At 41.1% G+C, this 19,166-nt stretch overlaps 1 protein-coding gene across 1 annotated transcript in view; it reads right to left on the bottom strand.

Moving 5' to 3' along the window:
• COLEC12 (collectin subfamily member 12) overlaps window positions 1-19,166 on the bottom strand; it is a 103,014-nt gene that overhangs the window by 12,745 nt on the left and 71,103 nt on the right. Inside the window, exons 3-4 of the mRNA XM_049829252.1 lie at window positions 9,164-9,286; window positions 2,229-2,327 (exon numbers count right to left, since the gene is read on the bottom strand). Coding sequence (XP_049685209.1) covers window positions 2,229-2,327; window positions 9,164-9,286 — 222 coding nt within the window. The remainder of the gene's footprint in view (window positions 1-2,228; window positions 2,328-9,163; window positions 9,287-19,166) is intronic.

Here is a 19,166-nt window from a genome sequence, read left to right as displayed (position 1 = left end):
GCTGTATTCTGAATGAAAACTGAATGATAAACAGAATTTCAAATATTAAAGAGGTATCAATATGTTTTGAAGTTACAACTGGATTTCACTGAAAGCTTAGAAGTAAATTTTAGCTGCTGATATTTTCTTCCTCCTTTTCCTGGCAGGTGGAGTATCTTCGTTGTGATTTAGTACATAGAGTTCCATTTTTTAAAATCTTGGGTTTAATTTTAAAAAAGTTCTAATACCTATTTTAAAACAATCTAGGTTACAGACAAAAGCTTTGCCAGCAGGCGACTCCAGATATGACAGGATATGATATATTCCTGTTTTTCTCTCTAATATTTTACTATTGCTTTTAATGACATTTATTTTGCTGTTATTGTTTCCTTATGTTCTGAGTTTGAGGAAGGCAAAACCTTTAATCTTTGAGGAACATCTCTGCTCCTGCTTACACTGCCCTACAAAATACTTCTGGAAGCTTGTCTGTGTATGATTAAGCTTTTGAGGCTCCACAGCTTATCAGCCAGGACATAAAACCCAAGGAAATAAGCAGTCAACACTCACTTTCAGGGAAAGTTCCCTTTCTTGACCTCAATCACTTCCCCCTCCTACATGCAGTCCATATATTTTTGTCCTCATCTAAGTGTAGCTATATTTATGAATTATGTGGTCTGAAGTCCATCATTTCAGATGACTCCAAGAGAGAGCAGGATGGTTTTCATAAACTACAGTGAATACAGCTGTGTATGAAGCTTTCTTCTGGTGTGTTTGAGTGACTCATGATGGCAAACATCAAATGCTGGCTTGTGAGACTTCAGTCTGAAGCGTTTACAGAGTCTTTTGTGGATGGACATCTTCCCAAGCACGGTTCCTCTCCCTGCCACTTGCCTCACTCCAGGATCTTCTATGTTTACCTCTCGATTATAGCTCAAATTATATTGTGTTCCTCACACAACTCTGACAACTGCCAGGTCCACATACAGCTAATCCCCGAAGGCCTGTCTTTCATTTACCACATGCTGTTATCCTACTGGCCCTACAGCAGTTCTTTTACCTTTATGCCTCCCACACACATTGCCCCGTAACTTTTTTAACTTCCTTTATGGCAAGTCCATTTAAAAGGGAACTGATGGTCCTGAGCATCTCACTGGCCATCCATCCAGCAGCATGTAAAAATGTGTGGGTGTGAATGAATCAAAGGTGCTCCAAGTTGTGAAAATTTAATCAGCATAGTATAATAACCCAAATATAACCCAAAAGGTTGCATGTGCTTTAAAGTGTAATAATTATTTCTGTACATGCATAAGTAAAAATACACGCCACTGAATTACCCCACGTCTTTGAACTAAATGCAGTGTGGAAATACTTCAGAATCCAGCTATTTTTTCAGGGGAAAAAGTTGTAAAAATTTATGATCAAGCTGCAAGCAATTCATTTTTCTTAGAAATATGTGTCTCAGTATATGGTTTATGAATCTAAACAAAATTTATTTCAACAAGCACATGCATGTATGTGTATATTAGTATTCATACAAAAACTAATTAAATAAACTATGAGTCTATGCATATATAAATTGATAATAAACAGCTCTGCTTCCTTCCCATTCAAGGAAGAAAGGTAGAAATGTACACTTAGTGAGTAGAAACCTTATCCATGATCTTTTTCCATCTTAGTGCAAACTGAGAACTGTGATAGCACTTGGGAGACATGAACTCATAACAACCTTGTGTCCTATATTCTCTGAGATGATTAAGAAACATTTTATGGAAGTAATCAACTTGCCTCATGTGTAAGAGTTTTGAACAACTGATTATTTGTGCACTCCTTAAAATGGCCTTCAGTTTTGAATCTTAATTGCTAAAACAGCATCAAGATGACCGGGTGACAGATTTTCATTTTATGTAGAATCTCTTGTGCTGTGGAACAGCTTCTGCTATGTTTTACATGTCTACCTCAGAGAAGACTCTCTCCTGAGGACAACCTTCAAGTGTCTGTTTATTTTAGTATAAATGATTTCAGAGTGACTTCGGTGGGAACTGTAAATATTGAAGTATGCTTAAAATGCTGTCTTAAGTAGAGCTGATCTTAACTATTTTTAAGTGTTTTCCCAAGTACTTGTGAAATTGGAATAGACATGCTGTATCTTGTCATAGCCAGAAATTTTTTCAGACAAATTTCCTGCCACTATCTGCCAGGAGAACACCCCAAAGCCATAATACAAAGGGGTTTTTGCTTGTGTAGATTACCTAATTTCTTCAGATCACTCTCTACCTCGGTGAGCTTTTCTGTATATCTTCTGTGGGACGTTTCCAGGCCACCTGTCACATTGTCCATCTTTTCTACAACTAGGGAAAAAGAACAGTATTTTATGAAAAGAAGAAAAGTGAAATTATGAAAAAAGTCTAGTAAACAATAAAGCAAACCATAAAAACAACCACTACTATCAAACAAAAAAAGGAACCACTTTAAAATTGCCTTGCTTGCCACTACATTCTGTTGTTGCTCTGTAAAATGTTGGAAGGATGAGCTCCTAGCTGCTGGTGGGACCCAGCATTCTTCCAGTTCTTCAGTCTGCCAACAGTCCTCAAACATTTCTTTGTTCATCAGCAATCTCTCTCCTGAATGAGGAAATCCCTTTTTGAGGGTTTTCCTCATGAACTAAGTCCTTTTCTTTTAACAGTATTTTCATGCTCCAAGCGCAGTGCTGTGTGGCAAAGGAAGACTGATTGCTAAAGGGTCAGACACATGAGAGAAGACTTCCTTTTATTTTGCTATGCACCATTTCTCCTTAAAAAGTACATTTCTTTTTTTTCCTGTGCCTTTTAATCATTAAAAGTTGCCACCTGGATAGCAAACTTTGGACTGAGATAGCAGTTTGAAGATGCAATTACTAAATATATTGGGGATCAACTTTTGAACATCTTGATAATGGTACAGATCACTCAAAATGGTCTTGAAACTATTCTGCCTCATTAAGATTGAAAGGATGGTCATTCAGCAAGTGCATATTTATGGCTGATGTGCTCTTTATTCTGCAATGTCTGAGTCATTTTCTTGTCACTAAGACAATCTGATTATTTGATGGAATCGATACGGCAATGGAAAAAGCAGAGGAACAAATAAAGAGCCTGGGGTGGCTTCCAGTGGCAAAAATGTGAAATGCTTGCAAGCTTAGAGGCAGCCTTCAGCTTCCACACCAAATCTTGTCTAATAGGCTTTTGCATTCAAGCAGCAACCAGGGGCAGACATTTCTTCTCATCACAAGATTATTTAGCCCTTTTGCTACACTGGGAATGGAATGGATCTGAACCAACCCTGGAAGAGGCTACACAAGTTATCATGCCAGCTCCCTCTTTTAAACAGAAGAAATAAGGGGCTTCCCATGTCTGGAGATAGTGAAGCCAATTCTGTAAACCTGTGTGGTGTAGGGGGTACTGCTAACTCTTTCTGTGTGGGAGATAATCTGCAGCTAGGAAATAGCTTCACAGAAGTTGTTGCTATGTAAAGACTTGTTTTTTGACTAGAAGTGGAAATTTAGGGGATCTTTTGCTGTTCATGATCAACCACAAGAATCCCAGACCTTTAAAGTTTAGTCCACCAAGTGCTGCTTTTTTATTAACTTTTGCCCTTGTTTTTCTGACCCTGGGTACCGCAGTTACACAGCAGGCTTTGATTGCTTCCCCAAAACCAACAGGAGAAAAAGCACACCAAGATTATCTCTGGTGCAACTGCACTCAGGTGAATGGAGTTACAACAGAGAAAAAGTCTCAAGGTTTTCAGAGAGACTAGACACCCTTTAGTGAATTAGCTGTCTGCTCCTTTCTATACTGCTTACAAGTCAGGAAAACAGACTCTACTGTGTGTGCAAAGATACGAGTCAGAGTGTGGCTTTCTGTATTAGAGATGATGGCAGATTGCTTGCTAAGCACCAGACCCAGGCTACAATAATGGCTTTATTTTTTCAGGGGGATCATTGCTCAATACCTTCTGCTTTAGAAAGCATTCTTCCCCCCAATACAGCACTAATTTTTCACTGGTTCTTCTGCCCATTAAAGTTACTTGTTAAAATGCTGTATGCCATTTTTCCTAAATGAACTCAGAGCTGATACTCTGTTTGTCCTGCCAAACTGTCTTCCAGGCTGGAGCCCAGATCAGCAAAGGTCCTTCAGTTACTTCTGACACTCTAGTGATGCATGTTTACACCTATGCATCACATGCAGTGAGTGTAGGGACCATGCTTGGTTTTTCCTTCTGGCTAGCTCTAGCCAGCTCCTTGTTCAGTCTGTTGTGTTCTGCTCTGCTTATGGATAGTCAGTGTGAGTGTGAAGGACATGGTTCACTCTGGGCACTTAAAGAGGACCTCAGGACAGCATCTGGATTTAAAAAGCAGGCCTACTCCAAGTGTTTCTGCTGGACCTGTGCCTTGACTAGCAATGTCACATCACCGATGGGTCTTGTTAATTCAGATTTTTAGTGTAATATTCACCTGGTTTCTCCAGTTATGCAATACACTTGGAGTTGGCAAATTGATATATGTTATCAATAATGAAAGGAAAATGTAGTTTCTTCCTTTTGCTGTACAAATGAATGCCAGTTTGTACTTCAGATCTGAAGTTTGTAAAACTGAGATTTTACACTGTCCTATAACAAGAATGTTTTCATGGTTGAATGAAATCTAACACTGGAAACTTGGGTTAAAATATTCCCCTGAAGAGTCCAAAGCAAATGAAAATAGTAGAAATCCTATCAATATGTAGTAGCTTGTACTGGCAGTTCAATGAGATTTGATGGAATTAAAGATACAACAGCGTATGGTATTTTCATTGCTGAAAGTAAAAAAACACCCCCCTCTAAAGACTGAGCTGGTCTGTAGCTATGGACATTCTTTGTGTGGAACACCCCAAAAATTTGTTGAAGCAGGACTTTAATCAGAAGCCTTACTGGTATTATTGACAATTGGCCGTGATATGTGGGGAAGACTGTGCCTGAACTGTGTCTGAAAGATCACTAATGAGCACTGTTAAAAGGTCTTTCAGTCTCCAGCAGCGTGCCACCTACAGAAAGAAATAGCTCTTAATTCCAGCATGTAACTGGGTGCAAGACAGCACCCCTGGATTGGGTGGGCTGACATGACACTTAGCTGGACGATCCTGGTTTAGAGAGTCTGGAAAGTCAAAGCCACTTTCAAACACACAAGGTATTGATTTTTGTCTATTTGACACTAAACTGGTGATGACTTACCCAGATTAACTGATGCGAAGTAGAGAATTAGCTATGTCAGGCAAACCATTTCCTTTATTTAAATTGTTTCCCCTGTTGTGAAGTGTAGAGGAGAGAGGCCAGAACCAAGTTCAAACCACCCAGCTCCAGCAGCAGAAACAGTGGAGGTCTCTGCAAACGTGAACTGTAGGGTTAGCTCAAGGATTCCCAGTGATGCAGGCTAAGCTGAATTTTGTCATCCCTTAGACAAACCAATGCATATATTTGCTTTACACAGGGGCAGAATCTTAGCCACCACGGTCAAACAAATTGTGGGCCTGGGGGACTTGATCTCCTGCCCAAACTCCTTACCCAAGCAAGTTGTAGCTTATGTACTTTCTTGCTACTGGCCTGCAAGTGGAAAGGATGAACTCTGGGGAGAACGAGTAGAGTACCACGGCCAAAGTAGGTTTTGTTGCTCTTGCTGTGAAAAGGGGTCATATGTATGGATGTCCTATTATTGGGAATGCCTTTGCTTCCCTGGCAGTAGCTCCCACCACCATCTCTGGATGGAGCCTTTGGTGGTAGGTGAGCATGTGGAGCACTCTGAGGAGTGGAAGTAAACCTCTGGGGAGTGCCCTGGGTTCGAACAGCTATCTCCCATCTTCACCAGAAAAAGGCAAAGGCAAAACAGGCAGACCAGCCATAATATCCCTTATGAAGGCCACTCTGCTGCTCCCAACAGTCTGCTGCTATCAAAAATGCAAAGTCTATCTATGCCTTAAGCTTAGAGACTTAAGCTTGGTCAGATCTCTCTACATTGTCATCTCACTTTCTGACAAGGTCACTGGAAAATGTGGTAAAGACCCTTCAAAGCCAAAATTTCAAGTAGTTGCTGACCAGAACAGTGAGGACCTCCTGCATCTGAGCCACTATTTTGGAAGTAGGGACAAAATGTGCTATCTCACCAGGATGTGTGGGCATTAGGTAATGGCAAGCAAACTCGTAGAAGTAGATGAAAGTCACGCAGGGCATTAGTCAAGAAACTTCAAAACAAGGACTGACCAAAGAATGAGAACTACCAGAAATTCAAGCTGAGAGCATGCTAGCTTCCCTCACTGGAGTGAGTCACAGGAAGATCATTCACCTTCAATAGGCTAATCAGACACTGGCTGGTGCCAGAAAAATTGTAACTTTGTATTTTGCATTTAATTTAAGAAAGTATGTGTAAAAACCTACAGATTGCTTTATTAATGCTTTTAACAATAATTTAATATGTCTTCTCAAAGCAAACTAATAGTAAACTCAGCTTGTTATTCCTTCATGACCTTGATGTTTAATTCATGTTTTGGTTTCAGGTTTCTCCAACCTACTATGTAATTTTTACCACCAGTTTGGAGGTTTGTTCTGTGTTGACTTCACCTCCCATTGAGTTATTTTTTTGCCTGCCATATTTAATCCACTGATTAGTAGTTTTAACATTTTAAATCACAAAGGATATCTAAATACCACATAGGAAATGAAAGTTTTAAAAGTAGTTTTGGGCTTTATAAACATAAGTGTGGGAGGCAAATTTAATGGAAACTTAGCTCAGAGACTGAAAGAATCCCTGATGCCAGCAGAATTCCTTCTTTCAGTGTAATATTGCAGTAAGACAGACAAGCGAAACTCTAATGCAGAGAGGAGAGTTCAAGAGCTCTATAAAATTTTATTTTGAGTTTTGTTCTTCCTTTAAGGCCTAATTCCTTCCCAATGATCAAAAATATTTCAATAATTCCTTTGAATATGTACTGTCAGCTGGGGTTTTGTCTAACTCATGTTTTCCCTGCAAATTAGTGCTTAGGCACTGTGGAGATGAAGCTCTTAAGCTGCAGTTACAAAGGGCGAAATTAATGCCTGATGTATGACCGTTTGCTGCTTGGCATTACAGAAAGGATACCTTGGACTAAATAGGACTTTTCTCCAGCATATGCTTCTTTCCCTTGGCATTCAGGTGGAGCAGTAACCAAGTTGGTGAGTGGTGGAGCAGTGGTCACCAAGATGTCTTAAGGTCTGTGAGCAAGATGTGCATTATCCACCTTCCTATAATCTTTTCCCCATTTTTTTTTGTGGGAGAGAAAATTCTTTTGTCCTTGCCCTGATACTGCTATGACAGAAAGACCAGTCCCTGGTCAGGCATCAATGACTACTCAGTACAAGAGGGAGGTTTAGAAATTAGTGCAGCAAAGATGGGGCCTCAAGATGAGAGCGAAGCCTGGGGAAAAGACAGTGCTAGAGGCCCCCATGGAGAAAGAAGCTTGAAAACTGTGGATTGAAATGAGGAAGAGAAACTCCCTCTCCCAAAGAGATCTTTTGGTCAGTTTCCTTATTACTATTGCACAAGAAAACATTTGCCAAAGCAAGATACAGAGCAATGGTTCCTCCAACTTGATAGGCTGTTTCTGATGCCAAGTGAGGTCTAAGTCTTTTGATGAGCCCCAGAACTGACAGCCTTGTATAAAACTCTCTTGAGGAAAAATTCTGCTAAATCCCAGGCGTTTAGTGGCTGGGTTATAGCCCGGAAGGATTCCATCCTCATCTGCTGTAAGCAGATCTCTGCAGATTTGTACCTGGAAAAGGCCTAAGTTTGTCTTCCCATAGTCCATATAACAAAATGATCTTATCTTTATAGATCAAGAACAAGGTTTTGAATCCTGGAAAGTTTTTTTTCTCCTCAGAATCTGACTTCCAGAGACCAGTTACACATTCTTCAGGAGAATGTATGACCAATTATATACGTACTGCATTTCTTTACATTTGATTTTAATTTGCCACATTCTGTCTGCTTGATCATGAAAAAGGAATACCTATGTGCCTCTATCTGTCCTTCACATTCTGTCATCTCCCCGGCTAAATCTTCCATCTAAACCAATGAGTTTTAATTTTCTTCCCACTCAAAACTGTACCAAATCCTCCTAAATAAGTATTTATCCCTTTCTATTTCTACAATTTCATTTTCTTTCACTGCCAAAGGACAGAGGTGATGTCAGCTCTTCTACAAGTGCAGCTGTTGGTGGCACAGGACACACTGCGTGCTAATCACAAGAATATTTACCCAGCTTCTTGGAGGGGTTTTGAAGCTACTCTCACGGCCATACTCAAGCAGCTAGTTTAAAGCTAGCTTGGTTTTCTCCTCAACATGCTGTGATGTCCTGTTATAATACTCACAAAGATGTTACTCACTTTCTTTTTCTTACCAGAAACTCATGTCTTATTTATTTAACTGACAGATGTGACTGCACAACATGCAGACGTTTACATCAAAACATTCATAAGAATGCCTAAGTAGCTACAGTTAATTAGTGCTGAGGACATATGGGAATTTTAAGTCGTGCTTTCCAATGTGCCCTACCAATGACTTGCACAAATGAAATTTTCTCCATTACTGGGTTGCCCAACTGCCAGAATCTTTGCAATTACTTTCAAAAGCATCTGAGCATCTTTGTTCATCAAAATAATTGTTGATAACTCAAAACAATGGCACCTCCTGGTTCAATCTTTCTTCCAGATATTTCAAAGTAATATTGATCCTACACTTTGTTCCTGTGATAAATATTATATTAGTAAGACTATTCCTGGCTCTCCCATTAAGAAGAATATTTATTCTGGAAAGGTGAACTATATGTAAAAAAGCTCAATGAAATCAAGGTATAGCACATGTTACAGAGCTTTAAGTCTTCCATTTAGTACTTTGTGTGGAAGAATGATCATTTTGTTCTAAATTTTTTCTCTTCTTTCAAATGTCTAATCAAGTTTCAAAACTTCATAATTGTTTGGAAGTGAAAATCTGAGGTTGCAGTTTGTTATGTGTGTACAAAAAGCCAACATTGCCAAGGTATTGATATTTAAGGTGAAATGTGATAAACTGCCTGTCTATCTAATATATATAAATGCTCTTGGATGCCTGGCTGAAAGTGAAATGTTGGGCCTGATGCATACATACCTTTGTATCCCAGAATGGCTACTGTGATTGTTAACAGGGCACATAAAATGTATAATAAGATGATGGAAAACTTCAGTGCCCAGTTATTTTTACATTTGGTACATTGAGTCCCCTCCTGAATACCTGCAAAAGAAGATTTTAAGAATTTTAAAACAATGGCAAAGAACACATTACTGGTTTTATCTCCCCATTTCCTCTCCTCCATTCTCTAAAGAACAAATTATTTTTGTAAGCAGATGATGTATGGGTGCCTATCTATCTGCCTATTCTGCCAGGATAGCGTCCACAGTGGTTAAAGCATCAGCTTAGTGATACAATCACTTTGGGATCTTAGCATGTGGAAGAGAAGTAGGTTCTGCTTCACTGGAAAACCTGTGGCTTTCCTGAGAGACGGGGCTATTTTCCAATTGTGCTAACAAGACTATGGTGAGCTTTGGAAGTCAAATGGTTATTAGCATCTCCTCTGTCAGGCATCACACTGTAGCAGCTCTTTCTTAGCATTCAGTCTCCCTACAGAGGCAATAGGAGACAGTAAATGCTCCAGCAGAAGGAAAATACAGAAATAAAATAGCATTGTGAAAACCTGATAGGAGTACTGGTCCTGCTGTGTAACCATTACCACAAATGGTTACCATATGAGCACTTTTTTTCCATAATGAGAGAGACTTTTTTCCTTATTTTGGGGGGATTTGGAGAATATTATTTCCACAGAAAAGAAGGATTGCTATACTGGTAAAGCTAGCGGTACATCTATACCAACAGAAAAATGCTGGTGAATTTCCCTTTGTAGACAAGTTTAAGAAAAAGGGCCTCAAGTTGAGAGAAAACAGGCCTTTATTATTTTATATTTGCACTGTTTGCAGAATGGTTTGATATCTTTGAGTCTCTTAGGGAAGCAATATTCCTCTTTTCTCTACATCCTCCTTGGGAACAGCTTGAGAGTGTTGGAAGCCTTGATTAAGTTGCCAAGAAATTTGTCAGAAACACAAATGTGTAAAAAACATGAATACTGGACCACTGTGCTGGAATTAATGGGCAGGATTTATCCCTCCTTCTGATGTGTGTTAAGCAGGCCAGGATTAATGTAGCTTTCTGTGTCTGTCAGAAAATGTATTTCTTTGATATTTTACTCTATTTGTGTACTATTAGGGGAGTCCCACAGGAAAGCTTTAAGCTCTAATAAATTCTATGTACCAGATTACTTAACTAATCAAAACTTGCTCCGTAGCTTTTTATGAGTAACTTATATTTCCCCCGAGGCTTACCCACAGATGATTTTACTTTTCCCAACTCATGACCTTCTGCAGAGTGTTTTTTTATTTTTCAGTTTTTAAGAGAAAAGCACAGGCCACTTCCCCGGGTTCACGGAGGACGGGTGACCAACATAGCAGGTTAAGTCAACTGTATTTCTCTCTCAAAACCCAGCAGTTTCCAGTGAATTCCTTTAGCCCAGGTTACTTGAAGGAGGGATTACCATATTGGAACAACTCAGGAAGAGGATTTATACAAAGTTTATTTGACAAGGCATTTTCCTCAATTCCCTCTGCACATATACTAGCCATGGCTAAGGCTCACAGGTCAGCCCACCTTCTGCATTATGTCATCTAATGTTTTTTCTAAACTTTTCAGCTGTGACATGACTTTCTGCTGCCATGCAATGAAACCAATATGTCATAGATTTGGGTTCCTTGGCGTTTAGGCATAAAACCAGTTGGGAACATCTGGCTCTTTTTTCAGGAACAGGAGCATCAGGGGAAAATGAGACAAAGACTTGTAAGCATACACCCAAGAACAGAAACTCCAGAGTGGAAAGGCTTCTTTCCTGCCTGGGTAGGTGGGAGGGAAGGGAGCTGGCAAAGAGACAGGCAGTTGCATAGCCCATTTATTGGTGACTTGGATTTGGAAGGCTGATAACTCCTGCAACACAAAATAAAAGGTGAAGTGTCCATAATCCAATAGCCAAGTTTGCTTATGGATCCTGATGTGTGGGCTGGTTGTCTTTGGCTGACAATCTCAAGGAGTTTGCTAGTGGGGAAACTCTGCATACTGAAAAAGCTGGAGAGGGAAAGTACACTTTTCTAAGGGTTTGCAGTAGGTATTCAGAGACTGAAATTATTTCACAGTAGGAACTTGTGATGTATGGAGCACCATTTTGCTGCTGTTAACTGGTACCCATGGGCTCATTGAACCCCTGAGCGCTGAATGGTTCCTCCTCTGAAGGGTTTAAAATTCAGATTCCAATCCTTTAAGTCTTTGAACATTCCACATATCAAAAACCATGAGAAACTTGGGGCGAAAAGCACATCACATTCACCTTCTAAGTACACAGATAATAGAAAGCTTGATCCTCCCTATTTTGATGTTAATGGAAACAGGACCAGATCCATAACCGGGAAGACTGATAGACTGCAGAGGTACAAAGCACAGAGAAAGGCAGAAATAAAAACAAAACCTTTGACAGCAACTGCACATCAAAAAGTTTCACTTGATTACAGTCTCATATTAAGATTACTCATTTTATGACATGACCTGCTTTCTGTCACCATACTCTGGCTTCCTGTGTAGTGTAATGAACTGAAACTTCACTGATGTCACTGGATGTACTGTAGTTCAGCATCTAGCATCACGTATGTTCCAGTGCTTCATAAGGATCTTGTTTCACTTGTCTCAGTCCTCTCTATTGCTGGTTCAATAAAACAGCACTTTGGCTTTTTGGAACTTTTACTTTCAGCGTATTTCAAACTGACATCAGAACAGCGCCCCAACAAAAGCCAGACCTTTTCATCTTTTAACAGACCAGCGCTGTTGGTATCAGTAATATAAACACAGCATCCTGAAGCGATCATACAGGCTAGAGTGATTCCATTAACTAAGCTGGGTTGGAACTATGTATTGCATTGTCTGCTGGCGCGTTCTGCCTATCAGCTTAAAACTGCATCTGACTGCCATTGCACCCCCGCTACCCTCATCTAATGTGTACCAGGTCCAGGGCTGGAGTAAAAAGCCAGGGAGCTCTAACAGGCTCCTTTGTTTTCCTTTACCTAGAGATAGACATGGTAAAGTCTTTCAGAGCTATTAAATTTATTCTTTATTGCAAATACATAGCTCTTAACACTGCTACTATTAACACCTGACTTTCTAGTTTACTAAACTTATAAAAATTACTAAAGATAGAGGCACCTTGAAGAAAAGATTTGGAAGACTCATTCTGATGTCCTTCTGTGCAGTTAAATAATCCAGGCTATGAGCAAAGGTAAAAGCCAGGAATGCAAACCTCTCTATAGGGAAGAATTACAGTGTAGCCAGGGCTCCACAACCTTCCCAAGTACATACCTTGGCTTCAACTTGCCCTGTTGCTCTTCCCCACTACCCTATTTAAGGACCAAGCCCAAATAAGATTGTTCTGATACAGGAGATGTATTTAGTCTGCACTGTGAGGACATATTTTTATTGAAGGGTTGCTCTGACAAGACGTGATAGCCAAAACGTTAAACAACAACAGATGGGAGATGATTTCAAATGCTTGTTGTGATTACACAAAACCAAGCAGGTTGGCTTTAATTTGACAAAACTTCCCCAATTTTACCCACTCAACTACTTGCTTTCATGGCTTACATAAAATGCAGTGTTCTTCCAGGAGATGTGTAACCTCTCATCTAGAAAGCTGTAGAGTAAATGTACAGGGAAAGACCCTACACACTCATTCCATTGATAGAACATATGTAAAACCTGCAAAAGGGGTTCTCAGCTGAAGTCAAGCTCTTCTCCCTTTGTTATTGTTGCTTCTAGTGCAGCACACTCCTCTCTGTGTCCTGTACACGTGTTTTCAATGTTGGTCTGCTCCCAGACATTTGTCACTAACTTCCAAAACCAGGGAACCAGGGTCACTTCCGCATGATGTGCATTTCTCACTGCTGATTTGATCAACGTTTAATAAATATCAGATGGGACAAAATGTGCCTTGTTTCTCTGGACACATGCTTTTTTTCCATTCCTTTTCCCAACTTATTTTAATAAGAGCTCTGGTTTTTCTATCTCACTGTTGGGAAGACATCTGGCCAAACAGACAGCGACCTAGTACAAAGAGATCCTGCTGGCTCACATGCATTGGGGAGCCCCTTCTCTGCAAACCAAGATGGTCACAAAAAAATATGCAAGTGAGACATCCCCCTGTTACCAGGCTTTGTAGTATTTGTTTTTATAGCATTGCATTCCAGTGACTGAAGACTTTGTTCTCATGCAGGGGGTATACATCTGCAGATTCCTTTTGGGCTCCAGATAAGCAGAGGTTTTTCTGGGAGAGGAGCTTGTGGTTTTGGTTGGGGTTTTTTTGTTGTTCCGTGTTTTTTAATGGGAGACTAACTGTATTTGCTCTTTGACATGGAGTAACCACCTTACAGAATGCCTGACTCCTCAACTATGTTACACTTCAGGAGCACATCTTTGAACACTCAAATATGATGTGCACACATATTTTTTTTGCCGAATAATTTTTTTAAAAGCATTTGCTTCTGTGTCCTTTTCTTGGTGCTTGCTGCAGGATCTTACCTGGCCTCATAATATTTCTGCTAGCGGATCAGTTTTGACAAAGATGCAAGGTTCCCTTCATAACCATGACAAAAAAATGTACTGATAAGATGATTGAAGAAATGTAGTGCGGGAAATGAAAATACATACATTAGTTACGAGGGGTTTTCCCCAGTGTGATTCATTGAAGAGGGATAACCTATGTTGAATTTTGGAAGGAAGACTGCAAGCCTAGTTTGCAGCCATCAAATGATAAATTTCTCAAAGCTAATGTTTGCAAAACTGATGAACAGTAGATCCAATATTTATATTTAAAGGGGCCTGAGCAAACTATGTCCATCTGGTTCCAACCACCCTGCCATGGCAAGGTATCACTGCCCATGGCAGGGGGGTTGGAACTAAATGATCTTTAAGGTCCCTTCCAACCCAAACCATTCTATGATTCTGTAATTCAACATGTAGGTAGGAATCAGATACTGAGAGGTAACCATGCAGAGTTGTAACAAGCCCCCAGTGGGTGCCTATCTCACTAGCAAAAGTAGATGATCCCATGAGGAACCCACCTCTAGGTGTAAATAACTAAATGCCTTGAAAAAACTGCCTGTAAGTGCTTAAATTCAGGCACTCAAGTGTAAAATGGTAGTTTTTCACTAATATGCATGACTAGCCATTAGGAAAGTAAGTCTGTCTCTTAGGACGGAGAGGATTTTAAAATTCAGGCGTATAAGCATGTACGTATATACACACATACACACACACTTACGTTCAAATATATAGAAAAAAATATATGTGTGTATATGTTTTTTACAGAGAAGCTTTTCCCTATTACATTAGCACACTCAAATCAAAAGCAGACACATCTTTGCCAACAATAAACTTTGTATAGCTTTGAGATTACTGGATCCATCCAGCCACAAAATTCAAAGTGAGATTTTTGTCTTCTCTTTTGCGTGGTGTTATAGGTTATTAACCTACCCTTCATGAAAACAATTCCTGTGATCCTCCATGAATGGTTTCATTGCAGTCAGCAAAACCGATGATTCGACAGCTCCATATGACTAACCTACCTCAGAAAGCAATCGTTCTTTATAATGGTTATAAATGGCAAAAACTGAGACTGGTTCATGGTTTTTTTAAATTATTATTTTGAGATAAGTCTCCTTCCTTCAGTTTAGGGTATATTCTTACACTATAAAGGCTCTAACTTGAGCTAAGTGTAAATAGACACCCTACATTTTTCCTAGCTAATGCTTAAAGGTCTATGCCCACCCCCAAGTTATTGGATGGGCATTCAGCATGAGGCCGCCGTCATGGGAAGCATAGCATATACTAGGGCTTCTCTGAGCAGCTGCCCCTTGAGCTGCTGCACAGTGCCCCAGCCCCTCTCCATCTCTGTGACCTAAATGCTGCTGGATAACCCTTCCTGGGGGTAAGCATGGCTAAAAGAGCAGACGTCACAGTTATTGCACGACTGGTCTGTAGGAAAGCACTGAGCCCTTAGGTCGCAGTTGCGAAGCGCCTGGTTTGGCAGAGCCATGCTCCTGCCTTCAGTGGCACGCTGAGCCATTCCTCACACCACAGCTCCCTCACATATGCACATCCACCCCCAGGGCTTTGTGGGGAAGAGCTCTTGACCAGGCAAACTAAGGCCCTTTATTGTACATTATAAAACAGGGGTGATGCTACTGAAATGTGTCTGCTGCCACCCCCTTCTTCACTTCTTGCTCAGTCTCTTGCCATGATTTCCTTTCCACTCGGCCCTAGGGGGAACACGAGTGCCAGCCTTCCTCCCACATCCACAGTCTTTCCAAGCCCTGGCTCTGCAATGGCAATGGTCCTGCTTGCCCAGGTGGTGCAGTGCTACCTTGTGGGCAGGTGGATCGCGACAGCCTGCTTAACCTCATTCTCTGATTTTTACAATGCCATTGGAAAAAATATTTAGCACAAAAAAGCTGTCATTTGTTCCAGAATTTACTAGTTTTGCTTCTGGTTTTGTAATCAAATAGGGATAAATGCAAGCTATGCTTATTTTGAAAAGGTTTCTGGTCATTTACTAGGAGGCAATTAAAGCAGCAAAACTTGAAATCTAAGCGGTGGGTATGTACTCACCTAACTTGTGCCAGTTTTCCTATGCCAGGTGGAAAATCATGAAACATGGCAGCAAGACAGAGGATGGAACAGCCACTCTGTATTTCAAATAAACACTGCGAGACACAGAGCTTCTTTCTTCATAAATTAATAAATAAATGGACCAACCCCAAATCACTCCATCCTCACAGGTTTCTACAGTATCCTGCATAACTCGATCACCCTGTTACATAGCTAGCAGCTTGTATGAATAACCTCTGAAGAGGAAAAAACACACCTCAAAAGCCTGTTCTGAGAATTTATGCCTCAAAAGAGCTGTGTGACTCCTGCCAGGGCCAGTGGTGCCAGTGCTTGAGATTTTATCCTAAGCTTCACACTGTGGGATTTCTTTTTCACCCTGGTGCCCCTTTCTTTCCTAGTGTAAGGTCCTGCACCTTGGTCAGGGCAATCCCCCGTATCAATACAAGGTGGGGGATGAAGGGATTGAGAGCAGCCCTGTGGAGAAGGACTTGGGGGTACTGGTGGATGAAAAGCTGGACATGAGCCGGCAACGTGCGCTCGCAGCCCAGAAAGCCAGCCGTAGCCTGGGCTGCATCCAGAGCAGCGTGGCCAGCGGGTCGAGGGAGGGGATTCTGCCCCTCTGCTCCGCTCTGGTGAGACCCCACCTGGAGCGCTGCCTCCAGCTCTGGGGTCCTCAGCACAGGGAGGGAAGACATGGGCCTCTCTGAGCGGGTCCAGAGGAGGGCCACAAAAACGATCAGAGGGATGGAACACCTCTCCCGTGAGGACAGGCTGAGAGAGCTGGGGTTGTTCAGCCTGGAGGAGTGAAGACTCCGGGGAGACCTTACTGCAGCCTTCCAGTACTTGAAGGGGGCTTATAAGAAAGATGGGGACAGACTTTTTAGTAGGGCCTGTTGCGATAGGACAAGGGGTAATGGTTTTAACGTAAAAGAGGGTAGATATAGCCTAGATAGAAGGAAGAAATTTTCTGTGATGAGGGTGGTGAAACACTGGAACAGGTTGCCCAGAAAAGTGGTAGATGCCCCATCCCTGGGAACACTCAAGGCCAGGTTGGACGGGGCTCTGAGCAACCTGATCTAGTTGAAGAGGTCTCTGCTCATTGCAGGGGCTTGGACTAGATGACTTTGAAAGGTCTCTTCCAACCCAAACTATTCTATTATTCTTGCAGCTATATAATTATGAGACTTTCAGCTTTCAGGACAACAGCATATCCTAGACTGTTAAAAAAGCAGGGAGGAGTTGTTCCTTAGGGCTTAAGACAATAGAAGAATCCACCACTTAAAGGATTTTTCATAATCCTGCCCCTAAAGAGCCACTTTTACCACTGAGGGGGCAATGCTGGGGCTGGGGCTGCCAGGGCTCACTATGTCCCTCATCCCCTGAAGCTGGAGGAGGGCTCTTTGTCCCAGGAGCCCAGGGTATTTCAGTGGAAATGGGGGGCTTCCTTCTCTGGGACACCTTGGAAAACCCCACCCTTGATGATCCACAGTTGCAGCCCAAAGCTCTGCATGCAGGGGAGGCCGGGCATATTCTCCTCCACCAGACTGAGTCTGTTGGAGGCAGTGGCTGTTTCCTGTAAATCCAAATCCCACATCTGACATAATAAAGAGCCTCAGAGGGCCAACACTGTTATCTCTGGAAAGCTTTCGGCCTAAGAAATACTTTATTCTATGTAATGTACACAAACCCTTTCATTAAAGGAGGGGAGAACCCTCATTTTCAGCCTGACCATCATCTCTCACTTATTTATATAACCCAGCTAGCATTTTCTCTCCGGCTTTGTTCTTCACAGTAGACCAGAGATTCACAATGAATTGTCAGAAATCCTAATTATACACTTCAACGACCATCACCATTTAATTATATAGTATTACCAAACAATGTCCTACTGTGATTAAACACTAAATATCTTAATTGAAAGGATACAAAAAGCCTGACCACAACACAGGCTAAGCAAAGACTGCTGAGAATCTGAACTGTATGTTAGGCAAATATTATGAGCAGAACTGAAGGACCAGCATGGTAAATTTTAAGAAAAATAATGGATTTGCAACAGTTTAAGGTCCAGCCATAGCAATGTGTTACAAATATCACACCACCAGATGGTCTAACATCCCATAGAGTATTAAAGACATGTCTAGAACTTAACTCAAACCAGAACAAAATCCAGTAAGTGCTGGTGCTTTTATGTGTCTATCCTCAGTCACTGAAAATCAAGCAAGGAATCACTCAGTGCACATCTCTGGAACTAAACCCCAAAATCTAATTAGGTTGTTCAGAAGATGAGAGAAAATCTAGAACAGTTAAAAGAAGATGAAAATCATGTATGAGCTGAAGACTTGTTCAATGGCAGGCAAGACAGCCACGATACATCACAGCAAAGAGCCTCTCAAACTGTATCCCAAAAGAGAAGAATTCAGACTGCCTCACAAGAAGACATATCGCCAGATCTATAGTGAGATCAAAGCCAGACCTTTGGTTTGTGCCACAGCCTCCTAAGACAACCTGAGGATATACAATCCAATGAGTTAATTAAAACTAGAGTGAACAAAGCATTTGCAAAGTCACAGAAGGGATCTGTCCTTCAGAGTTATGCCAGATGGCAAAGTAATGCCATTTCTGTCTAAGTCTTGGCCCTCTGTTCTGAAATAAACAAGCTTCCTAATGAACCATAGCTCCTAATTAAGATGGTATAATTTGATGATTAATGTACATGATTTTTAGTCTTAATTCAAACTACATTTGACTGAAAGGAGGAAAAAAGGTAACACACTGAAAGTGTGGATTTCCTGTAACATTCTCTATTTTTATAACACAGTATTTAGGTGTTAGCAATCTTAGTAATGGTGTTACTTTAACTGGTAAGTAGAAAAAATAATAACTCCGTGCTTTGTGGCTTTTGAGATACAGTTGTTTAAGAGGGCAACATGATCTTGTCTGGGGCTGTGAGCATGGTAGGTGCTGATATCACCAGCAGTGACACCTGTGCTGCAGAGCGGCTCACCAGGAACACGGTGAAGTCATCCAGAGCACAGGTGGAAAAACCGTTCTCTTCATGGGAAGCTTTCACCCTTTGTTTTACTAACTTCTACACCTTTTAACATTATGTTAAGGACAGTGCTAAAAATGTTGGATCACTATTTAACAAAACAAGAAAAGCTCACCCTCACCACATGAAGACTCCAGAGACGGACAATGAGGCTACATTTCTGTGTTCACCGATGCTACCACAAATGCTATTCCAGCTATCTACAGAAATTACACTTTTTTATGTGCCTGTACAAGTTAAATGGGAATACTCGGCAACCATCTGTTCCGCAGAAGTTTCTGTATGGATACCTACGTGCACACATGCAACACTAACGTG

The sequence above is a fragment of the Accipiter gentilis genome, chromosome 2 (assembly GCF_929443795.1).
Source record: "Accipiter gentilis chromosome 2, bAccGen1.1, whole genome shotgun sequence".
In the NCBI taxonomy this organism is placed as follows: Eukaryota; Metazoa; Chordata; class Aves; order Accipitriformes; family Accipitridae; genus Astur; species Astur gentilis.
The sequence above is the reverse complement of the archived record's forward strand: the minus strand, read 5'-3'. Positions and strand labels throughout refer to the sequence as shown.